The sequence below is a fragment of the Panthera onca genome, chromosome B3 (genome assembly GCF_046562875.1).
Source record: "Panthera onca isolate mPanOnc1 chromosome B3, mPanOnc1 haplotype 2, whole genome shotgun sequence".
In the NCBI taxonomy this organism is placed as follows: domain Eukaryota; kingdom Metazoa; phylum Chordata; class Mammalia; order Carnivora; family Felidae; genus Panthera; species Panthera onca.
Window position 1 is genome coordinate 118,468,622 of NC_138344.1, and position 22,946 is coordinate 118,491,567.

The following is a 22,946-nucleotide window of genomic DNA, read 5'->3' on the forward strand; positions in this document are numbered from 1 at the left end:
TCCTCCTCTTCCTCTTTTTTTCTCTTCTCTCCTTCTCTTTCCTTTATACTCCTCCTCCACTTCCTTTTCCTCCTCCCTCTTCCTTCCTCTTTTTTTCCCCACCTTCTCCTTCTCTCTTGATTTATTAGAGATACTGGCCCTTCCTTTATCTCTTAGCTTACTAATTTTAATTTACGGTTAGGGCTGTTACTTCTCTTTCTTACAAATTAAAGATTTGTTTAGTCTTCTCAAACCTCTTTTTAGTAATTAACCTGCATTTTCTAGATAAGATCAGCTCATTCTAGAAGTTCTTTCTTATTCAAGGCACTTGGTATCTTCTAACAAAAAGTAAAACTTTCTGCAAAAACAAAAAGGGAACATTTCTTCAAAGAAGATAGACAAATGGCCTAAGGTTTCAAGGGAACACAACTTTGTGGGACTTCTGTTCTTTTTCCTAATTCATTTAACTGTTTGGGTTTTTTGTTTTGTTTTGTTTTTTGTTTTTTTGCATATAGGAACAAAAGTATATTGTGCAAATAAATGAGCTGGAGGGAGAGTTCCAGCAAAAAGCCAAAGAAATTGGCATGATTCAGACAGAGCTGAAAACAATAAAACAATTCCAGAAGAGAAAAATCCAAGTGGAGAAAGAATTAGATGACGTAAGTTTCTTTCTTTCTTTAAACATAGGAGATTAGAGGGGCACCTGGGTGGCTTAGTCGCTCAAGCATCTGACTTTTGGTTTTGGTTCAGGTCATGATCTCACGACTTTGTGGGTTCGAGCCCCACATGGGGCTCTGTGCTAGCAGTGAGGGGCCTGCTTGGGATTCTTTCTCTCTCTCTCTCTCTCTCTCTCTCTCTCTGTCTCCTCTCTGTCCCTTCCTCACTCGTGCTTTCTCTCTCTTAAAATAAATAAATAAATAAATAAATAAATAAATAAATACTTTAAAAAAAGGAGATTAGGATTAACTACAAGCATAATTCAGAGATATTGCAGGTTTGGTTCCAGAGTGCCACAATAAAGTGAATGTCACAATACTATACTTTTTTTTTTTTTTTTTGTCTTTTTAAGTAGGCTCCTTGCCCAACATGAGGCTTGAACTCACAACTCTGAGATTGAGAGTCCTATGCTCTACTGACTGAGCCAGCCAGGTGCCCCTCACAATACTACACTTATGTGTGCAAAAGCCTTCATAGACATTTACTCCTGTGAGATGGTAAAGGACTCCCTTTGGCATTTTAGAGATTATTTGAGAGAAAGTAGAAGACATCATGAGTGTAGCACTGGGTGCAAAAAAGTCTTGGTTAGACTTTTCTAAGCATTGATTTCTTTGTAACTTCACCAAATCTCAGCCAACACACCTTCTGCTTTTATCAGTAATTAAACCTTTGGAGTCACTTCAATAAGAAACACACTACAGTTCTTGGAAAACAGTAGGGGAAAACAAAGTAGAAAGTCCCAAAGGAAACTAGGTTGAGACTGATGAGTGATAATTTTAGAACATTTTAGAAGGTTCTCTGGGTAGGGGTAGGTGGGGTGAGGAAAACCGTACTTTCAGAAAGTTTCTCTGACTTCGCTATGCTTTTTCTCTTTCCATTCCCTCAGCTCGGAATATAGTTTTATTGCATTAATAATAATGTAGTAAATGGCACTACATTTACATTTAGTAGATGAGTGTTGGGCACAGTAGCAGAAATCAGCTTTGTGACTTTGGGCAAGTTACTTAACCTCTCTATACCTTGATTTCCTGATCTGTAAAATGAGGATAGTAAGAGTTCATCATAGGCTCATAGGGTTGTTGTAAGGATTAAATGAGTTCATATAGTTACAGTGCTTAAAATAGCATTATGTCATATAAGAGACAATTATATTTACAATAGTATGTAGTGCTCTGCAAACAGAAGTCCTGATTTGTAGCATTTTCTGGTTTCCTTGGTATAAATACTCTTATTATGGCCAATTTCAAGCTACCAACACCCTAACACATGCTAGCGACCTTCCTGGTGTGAGTCTGCTCCAATGTGCAATTAAATACTGCTGCTGTTATTAGTAATAGCAGTAGCATTACCACCTAAGATAACCATATTTCATATAGTGGAGGGGCTGAAAGTTGGTGCTCTAAAGTCAGACTGCTAGAGTATAAATACTGTTTTCACTACTTGAATATTATCTTGTTAAGCTTCCTCATCTAAGCCATGGAGCTGGGAATAATGGTACCAACTTTAAAGGGTCGTTGTGAAGACTAAATGAAATCATCTGTTTTAAATGCTTAGCACTGGGTGGTAAATATTACCTGCTGTTGCTGTTTCTGCTGCTAGTATTACTACTGCTAAAATTATGATTATAGAAATTAGTATTATTTAAGTATTATTTAGTATTATTTAAGGCCCTTCCACCATCCCTTTTGATGCCTCTCATTCTTGGTCATGGTATTCTCCAAGCATGCAATGTCTCTCAAGCAGTCCTTGGGCTCCCCAGAACCCTATTGAGCAAGAACAAGGTCTGATGGGAAACCAAAGTTCCTGCATCCTATCTCTGTTTACCTCCCAGCTAACTGCCAAATTGCAAGGGTGTATGAGAAATGAATAAGTCAGACAAGATACTGTAGTGGTTGAAATCAGGGACTTCATGTCCTGGCTCTGCAGCTGATAGCTATGTGGCCCTTGGATAGTCTGTTAATTTCTCTGAGTCTCAGATTCTTCATTTGTAAAATGTGGCTATAATATCACGTGTCTCCTCTTAGAGATGTTGTGTGGATTAAATAATGTGTGTAAAATATTTAGCATATTTATTCCTACTAGTCTCCAGTAAGAGGAGTAATGTCATAATTGTTGATATTTACTTGTTATGATTATATAGCTTTAAAAATCGTAATAGAGTACTCTTAAAAGCTCTAATTAAAGGAATGAGTTGGCACATTTTAGGCAAAGTGGGAAAGTCTAAGACACTTTCTTAAATTGGAGGAATGTATAGGAAAGTGTTTTAACTCTTTCTGTCATAATTGCAAAGTTATCTCCCAACCTCCCTGCCTGGCTGACTTTGTGAACTTGACTGCCTGTTGCTTTACAACTGTTGTTCTGTTACTTTAAAATTGTTCTTAATTTCAGTAGCTCATCTTTATACAAGCTCCTGTGCAGTATTTTCTGAGGAACTCTCTCCTTCTATGTGTTTCCAGACCTTTAAAGTCCTTAAGGGGAACCAGGGTGGCTCAGTCTGTTAAGCATCTGATTTGATCTTAGATCCCTGCGTTGGGCTCCGTGCTGACAGCAAGGAGCCTGCTTGGGTTTCTCTCTTTCCCTCTCTCTTTGCCCCTCTCCCACCTGGTCTCTTTCTCTCTTTCTCAGAACAAAACAAAACATAACAAAAACGACAACAATAACAAACCACATTAAACTCCTTAAAATAGCAGCTATATAACTGTCTTCTCTAGTTATTTTATGTTTGTATTGTTCATTAGTTTTGTAAACTGAGGAGAATAAAAGGAGCCAGATCATCTACTTGTGAATGTCTTTGTCACTCCTCACTAGTCGCTAGACTGGTACTTACTAATAAAACTTGCTAAGTGAGTGATATAAGGCAACCATCTAAAATGAAATCCTTTCATGGAATTCATAGAATCTTAGAGCTGAAAGAAACTTTAGGGCCAATTTAAGCCATTCTATAGATGAGCAAAACTGAGACACAAAGATGTTAAGTGACTTTCGTGGTAACTTGTAGAGCTGGTAGCAGAACCCTGTTGATCTGAATCCCTGCCCAGTACTTCTAGTCGTGCCCTCTCTATTTCTTCACCTGCATTATTACCTATTATTGAAGAAAAATTACCCTCAAATCTAGCAGCTTAAAACTACACTAAACATTTGTTAAAAACATAATTCCCATGGGTCAAGAATTTGGGAGCAGTTTGGGGCACCTGGCTGGCTCCATAGAGCATGTGACTCTTGATTTCAGGGTCATGAGTTCAAGCCGCACGTTGGGTGTGAGCCTACTTAAAAAAAAAAAAAAAAAAAAAAAAAGAATTTGGGATTAGGTTAACTGGGAAATTCTGGCTCAGGGTCTTCCATGAAGTTACAGTCTAGATATCAGCCAGGGCTGCAGTCATCTGGAGGCTTGATTAGAGCTTCAGGATCTGTTTCCCAGTGCCAACTAACATGCTGTCAAGTTGGGACTAGTAATTACTGGGAGGCCTCAGCATCTTCCCACATGGGCCTTTCAGTGACTTTACCCAAAGTGAATAATCCCAAAGAAAGCCAGATAGAAGCTATCCCTTTCTTGACTTAGCCTTGGAAATTGTACAGCATTACTTCTGTCATATTCTATTAGTTAGGAGTGAATCCCTAACTCTGGCCCACATTCTAAGGATGGAGAATTAGGTTCCATCATTTGAAGGGAGGACCATCAAAGAAGTTGTGGATGTATTTTAAAACCACCACATCACCACAGTCCAAAGTATGCACCAATACGGAAATGTTCTGATTAACTCCCTGAAGAATCTTCTTTAGTATTTCTCTTTTGTAAACCTAGTATTGTCCAGATGCCTTGATGTGAAAGTCAAGACCCAACACCTATTTTGAAACATTATTTTCTCCTTTTACTTCCTCATGCACACCCCCTTTAATTCATCCAAACTGGATATTTACTCATCCCTGAAGTCTTTTTACCATATTTTTTAAAGTTCATTTTTGGGGCGCCTGGGTGGCTCAGTCAGTTAAGCGTCCGACTTCGGCTCAGGTCACGATCTTGCGGTCCGTGAGTTCGAGCCCCGCATCGGGCTCTGGGCTGATGGCTCAGAGCCTGGAGCCTGCTTCCGATTCTGTGTCTCCCTCTCTCTCTGCCCCTCCCCCGTTCATGCTCTGTCTCTCTCTGTCTCAAAAATAAATAAAACGTTAAAAATTTAAAGTTCATTTTTGTTTATTTTGAGAGAGAGAGTGAGCAAATGGTGGAGGGCCAGAGAGAGAGGGAGAGAAAGAATCCCAAGCAGGCTCTCTGTTGTCAGCACAGAGCATAATGTGAGGCTCGATCTCACAATCCATGAGATCATGACCTGAGCGGAAATCAGGAATTGAACGCTTAATGGACTGAACCAGGCACCCCCTTTCTGCCATTTTTTTCGTAGTTCAAACTGTTTCTTCTATCCAGAATATACTCCCAATAGATCTCTATCCATTAAAATTTTACCGATTCTTCAAAGGCTCAGCTCAAATGCATATCCTCCATAAGGCTGTCCCCCAGAGTCATGTTTAAAAGTCATAATTTTAGGGGCACCTGGGTGGCTCAGTCGGTTAAGGTCTGACTTCAGCTCAGGTCATGATCTCACAGTTTGTGGGTTTGAGCCCTGTGTTGGGCTCTGTGCTGACAGCTTAGAGCCTGGAGTCTGCTTCAGATTCTGTCTCCCTCTCTCTCTGCCTCTCTCTCTCTCTCTCTCTCTCTCAAAAATAAACATTAAAATTTTTAAAAAATAAATCAAAGTAATAATTTTCTATGAAAAAAAGTATTAATTTTCTTCCATTTGTGACAGCTTGGATGAAACTTGAGGGTGTTATGTTAAATGAAAAAAATCAGAAAGATAAACATTATATGATATCCCTTATATGTGGAATCTAAAAAAGAGCTGAACTCCGAGCAACAGAGTAGAGGTTACCCAAGCTGGGAGGGAGGAGGATATAAGGAGATATTGGTCAAAGGATACAAACTTCCAGTTATAAGATTGAAAAGTTCTGGGGATTCTAATGTACAGTATGGTGATGACAGCTAATAATCCTGTATTATATACTTGAAAGTTGCTAAGAGAATAAATCTTAAATGTTCTTACTACAAAAAAGAAATGGTAATTATGTGACAATATGGAGGTGTTAGCTCATTATTTATTTATTTATTTATTTATTATTTATACCATGTTATATGTTATACCATTTTATATGTCAATTTTATTTCATCAAGCTGGAAAAAAGAAAAAAGATTATTAGCAAAAAAAAAAGTAATACTTTGTGTGTTTTCATAGCATTTTTTATCTCTTTTATACCACTTTGCTCATTTACCTTGACATATTCATTATTTGTCTTTTCTCCCCTGCTAGTTACAAATTCTTTGAGGCATGAACATCATTGTTCATTTGTATTCATCAAATACAAGATAACACAGTAATGCTCAATAAATCTTTGTTAAATTCTGAGTAGGTCTTTTCATTAAAATAATGTAATTGAAGATTGGGGCACCTGGGTGGTACAGTCGGTTAAGTGTTCGACTCTTGGTTTTGGCTAGGTCATGACCTCACAGATTGTGAATTCAAGCCCCACATCATGCTCTGTGCTGACATGCGGAGACTGCTTGGGATTCTCTCTCTCTCTCTCTCTCTCTCTCTCTCTCTCTCTGTCTCTCTCTCTGCCCCTCCGGCTTGAGCTCTCTCTCTCAAAATAAATAAACTTAAAAAATGTAATTGAAGGAATATCAAGTTTTCTACTAACTAGATGGGAGGAATCCTTTCATAATGTATATGTATATTAAATCATTGCAATATATACTCAAAATACTTTACAATTAATAATTTCCAAAAAAAAAGCTTAAAATTTTCTAGAAGGAATATCAAATTTTTTAATATGAAAATACTGAAGATTGAATCAATTTAAGATTGGTAACTTTTTAGGAACTCTCACAATAGCTATCTTAAGTATAGGTATACAATCTGAATCAAAATGAATTAACTAGTGGGTATTCTAGAGGTATGATTTCTTTTTTTTAAGAACAATATTGCCACCTAATGGAGAAATAGATTTCGGACTTTTCAAAAGGGACGTGGGCCAGGAAGACTTAAAATTCAGGCAAAAGATACTGGTTTGTGGGAAAAAATAAGGTGGTTCTCTGGAATCCAAAATATGGAAGATTTAGGGCAGGTGTAGAGGCCTGTGAACTTAAAATGAGGGGAGTATATAGATAAAGGAAGAAAATTAATTATACTGTGTATATGGAATTCACTATACAAATGAAAAGAGGCTAGTTAAATTTAGATTATCAAAAAATACTCAAAGCATAAATTTTAAAGAAAAAATGATTTCTATCTATGTAATTAACAGAAGGAGCATACATTGGTAGGTTGCAGTTATTTTATTTATTTTTTATTTTTATTTTTATTTTTTTTAACGTTTATTTATTTTTGAGACAGAGAGAGACAGAGCATGAACGGGGGAGGGTCAGAGAGAGAGGGAGACACAGAATCCGAAACAGGCTCCAGGCTCTGCGCGGTCAGCACAGAGCCCGACGCGGAGCTCGAACTCACGGACAGCGAGATCATGACCTGAGCTGAAGTCGGCCGCCCAACCGACTGAGCCACCCAGGCGCCCCGGTTGCAGTTATTTTAAAATAATTTGTTTTAGTCTATCTTCTTTTGACAGCGATAATATCCATTGCAGCAAATTTAGCTGATAAAAAAGAAGACAATTAAAAGCCCTCTCCTCACAGTTATACTACCTAGAGATAACCATTAAATATTTTGGTCTATTTTCTTTCTCTTTTTCTTCCTCTATGTAGAGACGTTTAAAAATACATGGCATTTTAGGGGGCGCCTGGGAGGCTCAGATTGTTAAGCATCCGACTCTTGATTTCAGTTCAAGTCATGATCCTGGGGTTGTAGGATCGAACCCCGTGTCCGACTCCATGCTGAGCATGGAGCCTACTTAAGATTCTGTCTTTCTCCTTCTGCCTTTCTCCCCCATCTGCCTTTCTCTCCCTACGCTCCCCCTCTTCTCTTTCTCTCTCTCTCTCAAATAAATAAATAAATAAGTAGCCATCTTTCAAATATATATATATATATATATATATATATGCTATTTTTTAAAAAATGAGGTTATTATGTACAAACTGTTACCCTGACTTTTTCACTTTTGTTGTGAACATTTTTCAATGCCATTACATATTTTCCTTTTTTCTTTTTTTTAAAAAAGGTACTGTTTTTTAAAGTTTATTTATTTTGAGAGAGAGACAGAGACAGAGAGAGAGGGAGAGAGAATCCCAAGGAGACTCCATGCTGTCAGCACAGAGCCAGATGGGGGGCTCAGTCCCACAAGCCGTGAGATCATCACTTGAGCCGAAACCAAGAGTCAGACACTTAACTGACTGAGCCACCCAGGTACCCCTCAATGCCATTACATATTTTTCTATAAAATCTTTTGACTAGTCGAGGCATATGTATCATAATTTATTAGGTAAGATGTATCATGGGTATATGTATCATGATTTATTAATTAGTCCCTCATTGTTAGACATCTGAGCTTTTTTCTAATTTTCCACTATTATAAACTGATGAACACCTAGGTAACAAAATGTTTTTCTACATCTGTAATTAGTATTTAGGATAACTTCTCTGAGGTGGAATTTGTAGGTTAAAGAACATAAACTTTTAAAGGTTTTTGATAGGGGCCACCTGGGTGGCTCAGTCAGTTAAACATCTGATTCTTGAGTTTGGACCAAGGTGGACTCTGTGTCTGCCCTGGGTCAGGCTTCGTGCTGAGCAGAGCCTGCTTGGGATTCTCTCTCTCACTTCTCTCTCTCCCTCCCCTGCTCATGTGCTCGTGTTTGCTCTCTCTCTCTCTCTCTCTCAAAAAAAAAAAATAAATAAATAAACTTAAAAAAGATTAAAAAAAATTTTTTTGAGAGAAGAGCAAGAGAGAGAGAGAGAGCAAAGCAGGGGAGGATCAGAGAGAGAGGGGGACTGTGGATCCAAAGTGGGCTCTGTGCTGACAGCAGTCAGCCTGATGCGGGGCTCAAACTCAAGAATCACGAGATCATGACCTGAGCTGGTCAGTCGCCTAACCAACTGAGCCACCCAGGCACCCCAAAAAGAACGGTTTTTGGTAGGTATTACCTAATTATCTTTAGAAACATTTGTTAATTTATGGATTTTGAAAGGTCAATCTTCCCACACACTAAGATGATAGACATTTCCATAAACTTGTACACTGACATTAATTTTCAGTCTTTAATGATATCAGAAGCCATTTTTTAAAAAATGGTATGAAAAATACAGAGAGAAAGAATATCTGAATGAGATCATATAAAATGGAGATTTAATACACTTTGGACAGAGATCACAGGATAATTATTAAGTATAAGGGAGGACAGTAGTAGATATAATAATAACTAGCTGGTATATTAAATGGTTACTATTCTAGCTAGGTACTTTACATGTATTGTTTGTTATTTAATCCTGGCCACACCCTATGAGCTAGTTACTATTATTATTCTCTTCTTGTTCCTGGAAACCTGAGACTTAGAGAAGTGATTTGCCCAGAGTCAAACAGTTGTCTCATGGGACACTCTACTGCCTTTTTTATGGATTAGATGGAGTATGCTTATTTCAGCCTGACTGATTGCCAGTAAATGTAGACTACAATATAGCTTTAAATTAGCTTACTTTTCTTTGCCTAGAAGAGTTTTATGTCCTTTTTATTCCATGTATACATGTTTTTAGGACAGAAGGATCCATCTATGAGAATCATAGGGAGATGTATTTTAGATTAATACTAGGGAGAATTTTCTAAAAATGGGAACTATGAAAGGTTAGTCTAATGAATTAATGACATTTGAATTCGTGATACTTCTGTCTCTAGATATTTTTCTCATAGAAAGAATCCTATATTAAGTGGGAGATTGTCTGGTGTGACTTTTAAGGTCCCTTTCAATTCTAAAATATTATGTTTTTAAAGTGTAATCTCTACACCCAACGTGGGACCTGAACTCCTGAGATCAAGAGTCACACACTCCTCCAACTGAGCCAGCCAGGTGCCCCAATTCTAAAATATTATGATTCTATGAGTCTACATGTTTAAATGAAGATATTTGGCAAATATGATTATGAGAACAACTTGTCTGTTCTGGGAACTGTTGTTCATGAATAACTTTTTAGAAACTCAATACTGATCTTGTAAGTCTATAGATGATTGGTGGGAAATATGGTACTCACGGGTAGGGACATGGAATTTTCCTGTGTGTTCAGGATTAAGAAATAATGTATCACAGAAAATGTTTTTTTATTGAGAATTTTCCAGAAATGTGCCTCAGTCACCCCCATTTCCTATTGATCTTTTTTTTTCTTTTGTTATTGTAATTATAGCTTAAGGAGAATTTAAGGAACACGGAGCGGAAACATCAGGAGACTCTTAGAAGATTGGAGGGCAAGTTTTTTGAAGAAAAGGTACAACACTTTAGTGTTAAGAAATATTTTGTTTTTAAAAAGAAGAAATATTTTGTTTACTAAAACATTATAAGTATCTATATGCACTCTGAGACATGTCAACCTTTCTTTTGGTATCTTATTAGAGGATTGTTTATCAAATCACAGCAGATAAAAAAATAGGGAAAATGAAACCTGTTCTAGATATCTCAGTGTCTAGTCAGTTAGAGATTCTTGAAATCCTAAAGAGGGATTGTTATTCGAAGCTTCAGGACACAGTCCCTTCAGCTTGGTGTTCCCCTAGTGGACGGAAAGCTGCATGTAGCACATTATGTAGGGGGATGAGATGGGAAAGGTCACTCTGGTACACGTGAAGGTGTTTCCTTAGTCAAGCCAAGCTAAACTAAGGGTGTTAATAAAAAGGGGGCTCAAAAATGTTCCTTAGCATATCACAAACTTCCACATTTCTCTGTGCCTCTGACATTAATTCTCCAAATTGTGGGAAGTGCATTGGAACACTTCTCTGTGAGCTTTTCAGAGGACCCATGGTTTTTCTTTAAGTCTTCTAAACTTTCCTTTAACTGTTCATTCTTAGGGAAGAATTGAACAGATTTCTTTCAGAAACTGGTAGGGATGTAGGAAGTTGAGGGTGGGGCAAATAAGTACTCATATCAGCTTTAGATAAAAAATTTGCCGTAAAAAGTGGCTCTAGATTTCCCGTTTCTGTATTAAATAACCTAGGAATGGGGCAGGAGCAGCATCTTGGTGCTTTCCTTCTCAGGCACTTTCTGGCACTGTTAGGAGTGGAAGTCCTCAGGAATGGGCTGCTCTCAATTGCCTTTTTCCCTCTATCCCACCCCCTAAGCTTGTTCTCTTCTCTGCTAAGTGCAGCAGTTCCACAAAGGTTAGGAGTGCTTTGTCAGACTGCAGCATACATGTCTGACAGTGCCTATATAAATAGGATTTTTATGTCTGGAAGTAGGTGGCTGCTGGCCTTTCCCTCATAGTTGCAAGATGGTTAATGCAGCTCTAAGATTTGTCTGTGTTTAAGGCAAGAAGAAGGGAGGCTCCAGCTGTATCTGTCCTTTTTTATTTGGAAACCATAAAAGCTTTCCCAGAAGCTCTTAGCAGATTTTGTCTTACATCTATCTCATTGGACAGAGCCATGTTATATTGGATGCTGGGAAAGTGAGTGTGTTTTTTTCCAGACACTAGTGAAAGCCGGAAAGGGAGGATGGGAATGAGTGTTGGGATGGCCAGCCACAGCAGTAGCTGTCTCAGTATGTTCGGTGTAAACTTCATGGTTAGGTACGAACTCCTGTGCTGGTTTGAACCCCAGTGCTGCTGGTTTGTGGCAGAGGGCTTTCCAGTAAGCCCTGTTTATTCGTCTCTTACTATAGTATGCTCCACCTGGTCATATAAAGCACATCCCTCAGGTTATAGGTGTTTTGTTTCCCTATTTAATCCTTTCTGTTCCTTGAACCACCAAGCCCTTTCCCAATGACATATTTTTGTACTTGGTGTTCCTTTCTGGAATGTTCTTCCTCCAGCTCTGGCTCTTCTCATTCTTAGGAGCTCAAATGTCATTTCCTCAGAAATGGATTCCTTAAACCCCAATCTAACATAATCTCCCCCAGTTACTATCTATCTCATTACTCCATTTATTACATTCACAGCATTCATCACAGTTTAATTCTCTCATTTGTTTGCTTGTTAGGGAGCAAACAAGCATCACATTGCCTGCGTATGAATCTCTGCTCTGCCACTTACTAGCTATCTGACTTTGGGCAAGTCACTAACCTCTCTTTCCCTGTTTCCTCAGTCCTTGTTTTTGGTGATAATAATAGTGTCTAATTTTTAGGGTTCTTGTGATAGGTAAGTAATACACATAGAGCTCTTAGAACCATGCCTGGCACGTGGTAAAAGCTCAGTGCACTTTAATTATTATCGTTGTTTGGATCTCACCTAGAATACAAGGTCTGTCAGAACAGGGACCTTATCTGTTTTTTTCACCACAGAATCTCCAGCATCTGAAAAATCTGATACAATACTAATGCTCAATAGGGATTTGTTGGATAAATAAATGACTCTAACCACATTGTATTTAGCAGAAATTTATCCAAGCTCCACTTTCCAATATTGATGTGGACTTTTTTTTTCTATTTATGTGTCATATTGCTTCTTTAATGGGGAGATCAGATGGTACCCTGAGGTTCCTGTGTTCACACTATCCTCTTTGCTAGCTGTTCCACCAGTACTTGGAGTTCTTCACACTAGGTCATGTGGACAGGAGTATTTTGTTTGACATTATAAAATAAATACTTCACTTTTTGGTGTGTAAATTTGTTAGAAATATAACTCTATTAAAACAGCCTACAGGCACCTGGGTGGCTCAGTTCGTTAAGCATCTGACTCTTGATTTCGGCTTAGGTCATGATCTCACAGTTAGTGAGATTCAGCCCCTTGTTGGGCTCTGCCCTGACAGCTGAAGGCCTGTCCTTTCTCTCTCTTGCCGCCACCACCCCCAAAATAAATAAATAAACTTTAAAAAAAAAAGTCTGTTTTCTTTTTTAGCATCGACTAGAACAAGAGGCTGAAAAGAAGATAATAATGCTGGCAGACAGAGCTCACCATAAAGCTATCGCGTAAGAGACTGCTGCTTCCTTTTTCTTTTTCATAGCTTCTCTTATCTCTTTGCTGGTCTGTTTTGTTCTCATCATATTGTCTTCTCCCTTCTCTCTTGGTTTGCTTTCTTCAAATTTTCTTGTTTACTTTCCCTCGTTATTTCTTTCTCTTTGTGTCCCCACCCCTTTTTCACCCACCCTTTCTGCAGCAAGGTGGTGTGGAGGAAATAACCCTGGCTTTGAAGTTAGACTTTGGTTCTCAACATGTATACCGACATGACTGACTGTTGGAAAATTTCCTAACCTTTTTGAAATTAAATTTCTTCGTCTAAAAACGGGGTTAATCATAGCAACTGTATAGAGTTGTCATGAGGTATGTTAGTGAAAGTAACATTTAATTGTGTTAATAAATTCCGAAGTCTCAATGGTTTAGTTCTTGCTCGCTTAACAATCCAGTATAAGTCTGATAGCTCTACTTGAGTGGTGATTCGGGAACTGGGGCTGTTTCTATCTTGGACTTCTTCCATCCAGTCATATGGACAGGAGAGAGCATGGAAACCCATCTGCTCCTAACTGCCTTGGACTGGAAGTAACACGTAACTTTTCACTTTCCATTGGTGAAAACTTAGTCACATACCCCACCTCTTTTGAGTCCCTACCATAAACTAAATACGTCGTGGTCATTATTTTTAATGTTGGGGGATAAGGCAGTCATTGTTCTAGTTTGGTAATATCTAAAACTTAACACCTGTGTTTTGGGATCATATATCTATCTATTTCAGGCAACTGAACCATGCTGGAAGAGCCGTTTTTAAAGAGAATGTTTATCTCCAGAAAGCCCTCACATACCACCTGAAGGAAGCTGACACTCTACAAAAAAACTCCCAGAAGTTGCAAGATACTCAAACTTTCCTTTTACATCAGAAGGTTCCCACTCCATTTGGACTTGCTGGGTTTTTTGTTTGTTTGCTCGTTTGTTTATTTAAGGATTGGGTTGGTAAATATGAAGAATTGAGTATAATAATGATACATGAGGACTTTGGGACCATTTTTATTCTGTCTGGATGATGTACCTTTCTTATTTGAAAGGATTAATTATGAGAATGGCATAAGAAGTATTTGACTTGGGATGCCTCAGTGGCTCAGTCAGTTAAAGAGTCCAACTCCTGATTTCTGCTCAGGTCATGATCTCACAGTTCGTGGGTTCAAGCCCCACATCAGGCTCTGTGCTGATAGCACGGAGCCTGCTTGGGATTCTCTGCTTCCCTCTCTCTCTCTCTCTGCCCCTCCCTGAGCATGTGCTCTCTCTCTATCTCTCTCAAAAATAAATAAATAAATAAATAAATAAATAAACATAAAAAAAGAAGTATTTGACTTGGCTTTATAAAGAATATATCAGAAACATAAATGTAAACCCTATCCTCTACTACCTTAGAATACTCATTTTACTTTGCTTAGAGTTGGTCTCTGAATTACTGGTTCCGAATAGGTTCAGCTGTAACAGCCCCGACAACAGTGGCTTTACCATGTAAGGGTTTATTCTCTCCTCTAAATGAAGTCTGGAGGTTAGCAATCCAGAGCTGGAAGGGTAGTGCCACAAAGTCAACAGAGACTCAGTTTCCTTAACTCTGCTGGGCAACGTATGGCTTACATCCCCAAAGTTACTTCATGGCCCAAAGCAGCTGCTAGATCTCTAACCATTACCCAGAAAGCAGGAAGGAAGAAGGACAGGGAGGAAAAATTATGCCCCCCCCTCCCCTTTAGAAGTCTTCCTGGAAGTCCTGCAAACACTTCTACTTACATTTCATTGACCAGAACTTAGTTATATAGCTTTGCTGAACTGCAAGGGAGACTGGGAATTTTCAATTGGGCTTCCTGCCTTCCTGAAAAAAAAAAAAAAAAAAAAAAATGGAGTTTTATTACTAAGGAGGAAAGGGACAATGGAAAAGGGATAGGCCACTAGCCTATAGGCTAGGCTAGGAAACATTTTCCAGTATACAGTTGTTAATGTTTTACTGTATAATCTTATTGATTTTGAAATTACCCATTTCAATAATATAAAATATTTAAACTATTGGAATTTTAGAGAAAGGAAAGTTTCTTAATCAGCAAAATTAGTGGCCTTCACAAGTCCAGAGAAGAACCCTGGGATGTTTTTTCTCTCGGTACACAGAATACCAAAATCATCATCTCAACCTGGTATCAAATTTAAGCTAATGATGTAATGGAAATTAGTGAGGAACTTTTAAGTTTTGAAATTGATTAAAGAAAATCAACTCTCTCATCTTTGTTTTTAGGAAATCAATGATCTGTTGGTTAAGGAAAAGATAATGCAGTTTACCCAGCAGAGATTACAAATCCAAACTCTTCAGAAAAAGGTGGTAAGCTTGGAGACTGCCCTGAGTTGTATGACCAGAGAGTTTGAGGCTGAAGTTCTAAAAATGCAGCGACAGGCAATGATAGAGAACCAAGCAGGTCAGGTTGAAATTGACAAGCTGCAACATCTTCTCCAGATGAAGGACAGGGAAATGAATCGAGTGAAGAGGCTGGCCAAGAACATACTGGATGAGAGAACAGAAGTGGAAAGGTTCTTTTTAGATGCTCTGCACCAAGTGAAGCAACAGATCCTACTGGGCAGGAAGCATTACAAAAAGGTAGCACAAGCTGCTTTCAATTTTAAAATGAGAGAGGCATGTGCAGGAAGAACAGAATATCCCCGGATCCGAACGTTCGATGGCAAAGAGCACAGCACCAATAGCGTAACTCAAGATCTTATGGAGGCTGAGAAATGGTACTAATCATGGCTTTAATATTTTATCCTTTGTGCAGCTATTTTTGTGCCCTTTAGAGAAATAAGCACTCTGAGGAGTTCAGTTACATAATATCTAAGTATTGAATAGATTACTCACTAAGTTACTCGAAGATAGGAACTGTCTTACCTGTCTTTATAACCCCTGTGCTTAGCACTGTGTGTGGGGCTTAGTAGGTATTCTTAGTAGATTTCCTTTTTTCAAGACAGAGACTTATTAAAGAGACTAGATCATTTGTTCCATAGAATGTCATTGTAGTATCTTTGAACATGTTCCTTTATTTTCTTTTTTGTAAATTCATTATAAAGGTGTGACCAGATTAAGGTTAAACATTTTTGATAAGCTTACTTTCACAAATATTTTGTAACGTTCCTTTTACTGAGATGAAATTCATAGATAATATCTAACTAAACATATAATTTAAGAAATCAATATAACAGATCTTTGTAATAATTCTTTGTTGCACAGAACTGTTCTATGGGTTGGAGGACATCCAGGAGTGGGACCCCATCATTGTACTAACCAAAAGTCCTTGCAAGTTTCCAAAATACATGCTACAGATCTACTGCCACCATAATAAAGGTAGCAGGATGCTTGAGACAGTTGTAGACTTTATACAATGACTGTTTCCTGTTAGTGTTTCTGTCAGTGCACTCTTAACTCCTATGAACCATAAATTAGAGTGCATTTTAAAGATTATTCTGAAAAAAAAAGTTTTATCTCCCAGTGCAATTAGGTTCTTCAAAGGCCTTAGCTTGAGAAACTTAAAAGGACTCCCTACTACTATGTACTGAACACCTTATTAACAGTGCTTCCAAATGTGTTTTCTGATTTATTTTTTAATGGATTAATTAGTAGGTTCTTTTAAACTATGTATCTGTTGGGAAGGTTGGACATGGTCAGTGGCTTCTGAAAGATAAGACTGTTTTCTTCAAAATGTCCATACCATAATTTTTTAAAACCTTTTTGCCATATTTAGAAGTCTATTACTTGTATTACCAATAATTTCTCTGTAATTTCCTCTTTTTAAAAAAATTTTATTTGAGGGGCGCCTGGGTGGCTCAGTCGGTTGAGCGTCCGACTTCAGCTCAGGTCATGATCTCACAGTCTGTGAGTTCGAGCCCCGCATCGGGCTCTGTGCTGATGGCTCAGAGCCTGGAGCCTGCTTCGTATTCTGTGTCTCCCTCTCTCTCTGCCCCTCCCCTGCTCATGCTCTGTCTCTCTCTGTCTCAAAAATAAATAAAAACATTAAGAAAAAAAATTAAAAAAAAATTTATTAGAGAGGGAGAGCATGCGAGTGGGGGAGAGGGAGAGAGAGAGAGAGAGAGAGAGAGAGAGAGAGAGAGAGAGAATCTTAAGCAAGCTCCACGCTTAGCACAGAGCCTGATGTGGGGCTTGATCACACGACCCTGGGATCATGACCTGAACTGAAATCAAGAGCTGGATGCTCAACCAACTGAACCACCCCGGTGCCCTGTCCTCTTTTTAAATTTAATTTTTTTTTTTAACGTTTATTTATTTTTGGGACAGAGAGAGACAGAGCATGAACGGGGGAGGGGCAGAGAGAGAGGAGGCACAGAATCGGAAGCAGGCTCCAGGCTCTGAGCCATCAGCCCAGAGCCTGACGCAGGGCTCGAACTCACGGACTGCGAGATCGTGACCTGAGCTGAAGTCGGACGCTTAACTGACTGAGCCACCCAGGCGCCCCATGTCCTTTTTTTAATTTAATACGTCAAGCAAGTTGAGTCCCTAGCATACATATGCCAGTCTATTTTACATTTTTTTGTCTGCAAAGTGGTATTTCAGAGAGAGGTATATAAAATGATTCTCCACATTGTTATTGCAGAAGCTGGACTCTTCCTCTTCTGCGCTGTGTGACATTTTTGCTACTGAACAACTTCTCACCTTAACCTCAGTGTTCTATTGCCTGTACCAGCAGGGCAGAAATGGTGATTAAAATATTACATCATCTGCTTAAGAGGCAGATTGGGGAAGGACAATTTAAGTGTATGGTGATCATAAGGCAAAACCTAAACTTTTAAAGAAAACTAACCCAACTGATGTATATGCAAAAACATTTCTTACATTGTGAAATACAGTACTCTCTACAGTGTCAGCCAGCTTTCATAAATAGTAAATAGACTACAAATCTTCTGGGAAAGTTATAGTATAGCCAAAGACCTGCCTGGAAAGCTTAGCTGCAGCCTTATTTGGAAGTAGGTAAATAGACTAGATAAGTTACGTGTTATTTTCTAAACGTACCTCTTGTCACTCTGTTTTCATAGCAAAATATCTTATACAAAAAGAAATGTTAAAAGGAATTTATCAATAATCTCACCTTGTAAACAACTAGTTTTTGTTGTATTGTTCCTTTTCTTTTTGTATCTGGATGCATAATGTTATATTACAACTTTTTGCCCTTTTGCTTAATGTTTGAGCACACATTTTTTTGTGTTATAGTTTTTCTTATTTTTATCTTAAAGACTACATAGCATTTCAGAATGGCTAGCATATTGATATCCTCTTCAACTTCGTGATTTTGTAATGGACACAGTTTGCTTTGTAGTCATTATATTTGGAAACCTCATAATAGTTATGGTTTGGAAATTTTCTTTTCTCATATTTACATATTTTAAATTTTAAAAAGGAGAGATGCTTACTTTGGCCATTTTGCCTTTGAAATTCTTCAGGACGGATATTCAAGGAAATGTGGATATTGAAGATTTGACCTGGGAGCAAAAGGAGAAAGTCTTGCGATTGCTCTTTGCAAAAATGAATGGTTTTGTTTCCAGGTAACTCCCTATTTCTGTAGTGAAATACCAAGGTGTTAACAAACCTAGAAACCATATAGGAAGAATGAACTTATTCTCACTTAGAATTAAAGGAATGGGAAAGGATCAGAAAATGGAAAAGGGTCATGCTGCTTAGCACCTGTCACTCCCAGAGATGAATGATGGGAGATGAATGAATGAGCACAAAAATGAAAGATTAATTAAAGGGGGGAGAAAAGAGACTGATCTTAGATGTTTAAGGTAATGCTTGCTAGGAAGGTACAGCATTGTTCAGCTGAATGAGTGGTCACTGAAGAGAAGCAAAATAATTATTAAGATTTTATTGGTAAAAAAAGATTTTATTGGTTTGCAAAAACAAATAAGTGATTTTTAAGCTGATTATTGATTTAGAGACTCTCTAATACCAAGATAAAGACCTAGAGAGGAAAACAGAAATTCACAGATACTCCAAATCATTCTTTTTAATGATTCGTTTCACTCTCTTTCTCCACTATGCTTTATCAATGACTACAACACTGGTACTGAACTATAAAGTGGCTAAAATAAATCAACCTCTTATTAACTGCTTGTTACATGCTTGGTACTGTGTTAGGTACTGTGAACATTTGCAGGAATTAAGAGACATTGCCTTTGATTACAGTTTCTAATCTAGTTGCCCAAACAAAACCAAACATAGCAAAGAAAAAAATCAGGTGGCACAATAAAGTATCACTGGAGTTCAGACAACATGTCAGTGTCCTACAGCAGTTAGGGAAGACTTCAGGGAAGAAGACTGAAAGAGTGTGATGCTGCCGGGTGCCTTGTAGGAGAGTGGAATAGTAGACAGAGTGGGAAGGGTACATCAGGCAAGGGGCTTTGTAGACAGCCTATGCAGAAGCCCAGAGGTAGGAATAGAGGTGGGGTGTTTGAGGAACATTGAGGAAAACTTCATGGCTTGAGGAAAACTGGTGGCAATGAGAGTAATTAGTAATTAGAAATAACGTTGGGGCGCCTGGGTGGTTCAGTCAGTTAAACATCTGACTTTGGCTCAGGTCATGATCTCACAGTTCATGGGTTTGAGCCCCACATCGGGCTCTGTGCTGACAGCTCAGAGCCTGGAGCCTGCTTCGGATTCTGTGTCTTCCTCTCTCTCTGCCCCTCCCCCGCTCGTGCTGTCTGTCTGTCTCTCAAATAAAAATAAACATTAAAAAACAAATTAAAAAAGAAGAAACAAGGTTGGATCTATAGATTAAATTATGATGAGCCTTAAAAACCATGCTGAAAAACCTTAACGTGTGCAACTGTTATTCTAAAGTAGTATAACATACTTTCCTTTTCTGCCTTGAAGGAATACAAGAGCGATAAGCCCTACTCTCATACTGTCTCACTGAAAGGGTTCATAAGCCACTGTTCCCAGAGCTGACCTTAACCTAATGCAGTGACACATATACATAGGATGGACTGCAGGACAAAAGTAGAGTGGGGAACCAGCAGAAGCTGCCGTGTTACTCTGGACGTGCGGCAGTGGAGGGTGTGGGCGGGAGTGGAAAAGGGGAGAAACTGAGGCACTTAGGAAGGAGAGAGAGGACTTAGTGATAAAAGGCAAAAGAAATCAAGAAAACAAAGTGTAAATGTTTAAGGTGTTTAGCTTAGAAGTGCACAACTGGTGGTATGAAAGGCAAGTGAAAAACCTGGAAAGCCAATGTGAAGGCAATGTTTAAATTGTATTTAATCCATCCATTAATTCATGTAGCATATACATACTGAGCGCCTACTATTTATTGAGGATATAGTGTTGAGCAAATAAAGACATCATTCCTAATCTCAGGGAGTTCATCGTCTATGTGGGAAGAAAACATTATTCAAATCATCACACAAATATTAAAGGACAACTATGAGATTAGCTCAAAGAAGTGGCGTACAGTGGTAAGAGAGGCTAGATTAAGGGAATATGACCCAACTGAGGAGGTCAGGAAAGTTTATGAAGAAATAAAAGCTTGAGCTGACCTCTGAAAGGTATATAGGAAGAGAGGGTGGAGGAAAAAACATTCTGGGCAGAAGAAATAGCAAGGAATGTTTTCGATGTTGAACTGGAGATGATGGCAGTATATTGAAACGAAAAATACTCCTTGATTTGAGTACAGGTGTTTAGGGAAGGAGATTTAAGCATATTTAGTGAAAATTGGTAGTTGAGTGTAGGAGGTTGTATGAAGGTAGAAGGGTAAAGGGCTGAGACTAGAAATAACCACAGCAGTGAACAGGAGAACAAGGAAGAGGACAGCCAAAAGAGAAGAGTTTAAAGAATTTTAGGCTAAGTGGAAGATGGAAGACTTTGAAATGGTCTTTTGTCTCTGGGAGCCTTCCAAAGAGTCTTATTTTATTTTATTTTATTTTATTTATTTATTTTTATTTAGAGGGGGAGGTAGAATCCAGACTATAGCTACAGAATGTCTGTCTCATTGTGAGTTGACTTTTCCGTACTCCAAGAAACAACCAGAGTTCTAGGTCTCAAGTTCCATACTATGTTGTTTTCAATACTGCAGAAACAAAGAAATGTGAGTGAAATCTTCGCACCAAAGCAATGAAGTTAAATCTAGCTGCAATGGAATGATGTCTAAGCCTGTTGGAATCTCATATCAGAGCTGGTTGAAGGGAAAAGAAGATGGGAATCGAATAGTGAAATGTGTGGTGAAGATGAGATTAAATGAGAAAGCTCAAACCAGACTGGGGAGAGATTAGATGATAAATGGTCTACCAGGGCAAGCAGAGCAGTTAGGAAGTTCATTAAGAGTTCAATTGATTGTATGATTGTGAATCTAATAGTATGCTATTTTTGTGATTGAACTAAGTCAAGGAGTATAACCAATAAACTGCACTCTTTAGTGCACTAGCAACCACACTGGCTGTAACTCAGGTACTAGTAGTATCCAAAGTACATTTTTAAAAATTAAATGTTTATTTATTTTGAGAGTGAGAGAGACAGCGCATGTGCAAGCACATGAATGCAGGGGAGGGGCAGAGAGGAGGGAGGGAGAGAATCCCAAGCAGGCTCCACATTTAGCATGGAGCCCGATGTGGGGCTCAGCCTCATGACAGGATCACGACCTGATACCAAGAGTCAGATGCTTAACCAACTGAACCACCTAGGAACCCCCAAAGTATATTTTTCTCATGCATAATTATTAGACTATTTAATACAGTCATATTTTGAATGGGTTTATTCTGCTTCATATGTACCAACTTGAGGACAAGTTTTAGAAGTGGAGCATGTGTCCTTACCTGCTGGCAAATCAACCTACTATGTTTTTTTTTTTTTAAGATTTTATTTTTATGTAATCTCTACACCTAATGTGGAGCTCAAACCCACAACCCCGAGATCAAGAGTCACATGCTCTACCAATTGAGCCAGATAGGCACCCCCCCCCCCGCACTGTACTTTTTATAATCCTGTTCAGCTCACTTTCTATTAGAATATTCAATCAGTGATATGATTACTTCCTGTTCTTAAACCAAACTTTCCAAAGTATGAGGAGAAATTTTCATACTGGGTCCATCACCATTGGGTAATTTTTCTATGCTCTGAGGTTCTTTTTGTGGGAAGGGAATTTCTCTGGCCATGTTTTTGGTCAGTACTCTGGTTCCGTCTTAAGCATCACCATTAATAGCTATTGGAGGAATATCATCATCATGATTATCAGTTAAGCATCTGACTCTTGATCTTGGTATTGACTCAGGTCATGATCTCACAGTTGGTAGGATGAAACCCCGAATCGGGCTTTGCACTCTTAGCGTGAAGCCTGCTTGGGATTCTCTCTCCCTGCCCCTCCTCTTTTCATGCACATGTGCGCATGCTCTCTCTCAAATAAATACACTTAAAAAAAAAAAAAGCACAGTTGAAATATGGGACAAGAGGAGACACTGCCTCATTGTTAACTTTTATCTACCACAGAAAATATAGCCAGAGCTCTAGGCCTTCAGTTCCAGACTATGTTGTTGCTGATGATGGAGAAACAAAGGAATTTGGGTAAGAGCTGTCTTGACAAGGTAATGAACGTAAGCCTGATCACAGTGGCTGTGGTGGACATTTTATATGTGCCAGAACTGAGTGGGAGTTGTAGGACAAGTCTATTGTTCTGAACCAAGTTCCATGAATATGTGGTTGTTGACAGGTCTGTCATTTTGTCGTCATTGCAGGGATGACAGTAAGCTTCAAGATCAAACCTTCATCACCCAGCAAGTACCAATCTCAGACTCTTCTGGTGAACTGATGATACCCAATATTCAGAAAGAATCACAAGAGTCTGACATAGTAAGGAGTCTATAATCTAACTAAACGCTTCCTTTCCCCCATGGAACTTCTTGCTAAGTCATAGTGCTTTTCTCTACTAGCCAAGAGCTCTCAGTGATCAGTGAAATGAGTAATAACACATGTATAACATGTCTACACTATGGCAGGCATGTTATACTTAATGCAAATGCACATTTGTGCCTCTTTTAGTAAATGTGAAAAAACCTATACATTGTCTTGTGAAGTATAAAGGCTAGCCAAAATATGTACTATCTTTTATGTAATAATAAACATAATGACCATATTATGTAATA

At 38.5% G+C, this 22,946-nt stretch overlaps 1 protein-coding gene and 1 long non-coding RNA gene across 6 annotated transcripts in view; one reads left to right on the plus strand and one right to left on the minus strand.

Annotated features, from left to right (window-relative positions):
* Positions 1 to 22,946, plus strand: part of BBOF1 (basal body orientation factor 1) — a 53,680-nt gene that overhangs the window by 11,659 nt on the left and 19,075 nt on the right. For 4 of the 5 annotated variants that reach the window (XM_060620246.3, XM_060620248.3, XM_060620247.3 and 1 more), the window contains exons 4-11: positions 495 to 638; positions 10,080 to 10,160; positions 12,714 to 12,784; positions 13,546 to 13,690; positions 15,061 to 15,554; positions 18,264 to 18,365; positions 22,294 to 22,368; positions 22,539 to 22,653. In XM_060620246.3, coding sequence (XP_060476229.2) covers positions 495 to 638; positions 10,080 to 10,160; positions 12,714 to 12,784; positions 13,546 to 13,690; positions 15,061 to 15,554; positions 18,264 to 18,365; positions 22,294 to 22,368; positions 22,539 to 22,653 — 1,227 coding nt within the window. The remainder of the gene's footprint in view (positions 1 to 494; positions 639 to 10,079; positions 10,161 to 12,713; positions 12,785 to 13,545; positions 13,691 to 15,060; positions 15,555 to 18,263; positions 18,366 to 22,293; positions 22,369 to 22,538; positions 22,654 to 22,946) is intronic. The other variant, XM_060620249.3, reaches the window with a different exon arrangement.
* Positions 5,883 to 15,859, minus strand: LOC132670078 (uncharacterized). The gene is made up of 3 exons (XR_009606412.2): positions 15,703 to 15,859; positions 14,565 to 14,646; positions 5,883 to 5,914 (listed from the first exon to the last, which is right to left on the minus strand). It is a non-coding gene; the product is annotated as an uncharacterized LOC132670078 (long non-coding RNA).